The sequence below is a fragment of the Cebus imitator genome, unplaced genomic scaffold, assembly GCF_001604975.1.
Source record: "Cebus imitator isolate Cc_AM_T3 unplaced genomic scaffold, Cebus_imitator-1.0 Scaffold26, whole genome shotgun sequence".
Classification (NCBI taxonomy): Eukaryota; Metazoa; Chordata; class Mammalia; order Primates; family Cebidae; genus Cebus; species Cebus imitator.
The window spans coordinates 2,327,711-2,329,989 of NW_016107341.1; the positions used below are offsets into that span (position 1 = coordinate 2,327,711).

At 39.3% G+C, this 2,279-nt stretch overlaps 1 protein-coding gene across 1 annotated transcript; it reads right to left on the minus strand.

Moving 5' to 3' along the window:
- Nucleotides 1–140: 140 nt before the first annotated feature.
- Nucleotides 141–413, minus strand: LOC108300308 (non-histone chromosomal protein HMG-17-like). Its single transcript, XM_037736586.1, has one exon. The coding sequence runs from the start codon at nucleotides 411–413 to the stop codon at nucleotides 141–143; it is 273 nt and encodes a 90-aa protein (XP_037592514.1).
- Between the last annotated feature and the right edge of the window lie 1,866 nt (nucleotides 414–2,279).

Consider the following 2,279-nt stretch of genomic DNA (forward strand, 5'->3'; position numbering starts at 1 on the left):
GTTCTGTGTGCTAACAACATAGCTTAAAAAAAAAAGTAAAACAAAATTCTGCATTTTTATAAAACGATAAAAAATAGTATTTCAAGCTGTACAAGCTGTACAGTCACCAGAAGTATAGGGTTATCAAAAATGTACACACTTCACTTGGCATCTCCAGCACCTTCGGCTTTCTGTGCTTGGTCTGTTTTTGCATCTCCATTTTCGGCAGGGTTATTCCCCTCCTTGCCAGCATCAGCTTTTCCCTTTTTCCCTTTGGGAACCTTCTCTCTCTTCTTTGCTGGGGCCCTTTTAGGCTTGGGCTTTGGCTTTGGAGGAGCAGGTTTCGCAGATAATCTCATGGATCTTCTCTGTGGTTCATCCTTCACCTTGGCTTTATCTCCTTTAGCATCCCCTTCAGCCTTTCTGTTGGGCATGGTGGCAGCGACAGGGGCTGGACATAAGCACTTGGCATAGGATGCAGCACAGCAGTGCACGGGCTTTGATCATTCCCAGGGTCGTTCTCATCTCTTCTTCCCTCACTTTGTTCCTGGAGTTATTTTCAAGATACAGGAGGCATATGCTGCCAGAACCTTTAGATCAATTGTCATTTTATGCCTATGGCTGAACAGAACAAATTTAAATGTAAGGAACCTAGTTTGGCTCTATGAACTCTGCAAAGAACACTGTCTAGTTGATATAACCATGATGACCATGAGAATGTGCCTCTCAAGTCTATACCTGCAGGGAGCTTAAGTCTCCAAGGGCCCAGCAGCAGTGCTCTGAAATTCACATAGGTTCTTGTGCTGATGAACAACCCTCAGGGTACTCCCAACCAAAGATTAAGTATGGCAGGGATACCAATGCAGGCCTATTTCTGGGAGATGCAGCTTTCCTCTGATGCACAGCTTTGAATTGAGGACTTATCATCTGCCTTGCCTAACTACCTAATTTGCCTTATATCTACGTGGCAGTTTGAAATGCTGCCACACTAACTAACTAATTAAAATTTACCACCCTCTCTAATTTTTTAACAGTATCATGGTTTAATGACTCTGTAAGTATCCCCTGGCTCTCTCCCCATTTTCTCTCATAGGCTTTTCCTCTATAAGATTTCTTCTTATTTAATTTTAGTTTGGTGCCTGCTTCTCAGAAAATCTAGGCTAATACAACAACTAATTCTTATATTCTGAAGTTTTTAAAAAAAAATCCATGAATATGTAGACCTATTATTTTTATCATACTAAAGTGAATTATTTTTTACAAAATATTTGAGAACATCAACAACAGGGAATCCTTTCCCCATTGCCTGTTTTTGTCTGGTTTGTCAAAGATCAGATGGTTGCAAGTGTTTAGCATTGCTTCCAAGGCCTCTGTTCTGTTCCACTGGTTTATATCTCTGTTTTGGTACCAGTACCATGCTGTTTTGATTACTCGAGCCTTGTACTACGAAGTCAGGTAGTGCGATGCCTCCAGCTTTGTTCTTTTTACTTAGGATTGCCTTGGCTATGCGGGCTTTCTTTTGGTTCTATATGAAGTTTAAAGTGGTTTTTTTCCAGTTCTGTGAAAAGGTCAATGGTAGCTTGATGGGGATAGCATTGAATCTATAAATTACTTTGGGCAGTATGGCATTTTCGTAATATTGATTCTTCCTAACCATGAGCATGGAATGTTTTTTCATCTATTTGTGTCCTCTCTTATTTCCTTAAAGACCAAATTCCAAGTAAGTGCATAATGAAAGTTCTCACACCTTCCTCCTCAAATTGTTGTCCAGGGACCAGGATTATCGACACCACTGGAAAGTTATTGGAAGTGCAGGATCTAAGATTACCTACAGGAGTACTGGTTCCAAATTGGCACATTATCAAGATCTTTCAGTGGTTCACGTACACATTAAAATGTAAGATGAAGTGATACAGAACCCTTGTCTATCCTTTCCATTTCTTATTTCCTAAAATAGTCTCAGCTTTAATCAAATAGTCTCCTCTGCTTCATAACGATTTATTCAGGGAAAGCATTTCCCTAGAAGAGAAGCTATATTTGTCTAAACTGGTGATGGCATAATTCTGTGTGAAAATGATTTGTTTATTTATAAGTCAATGAGTTATGAGGTAAAATCTGCTGGAAGAAGAATTTCTGCTCAAGGTGTTATGATTTCAATAAGAGTAAAACCCCTTTTCTTATCTCTGGATGTTGTTATATATTGGACCTTTAAAAGACTCTCAAGAACTGTCTTAGCTTTTTTTCTACTTGTCTGATAATGGAAGCCCAAAGAAGAAGGAAGATGGGACCAAGAAAAACAA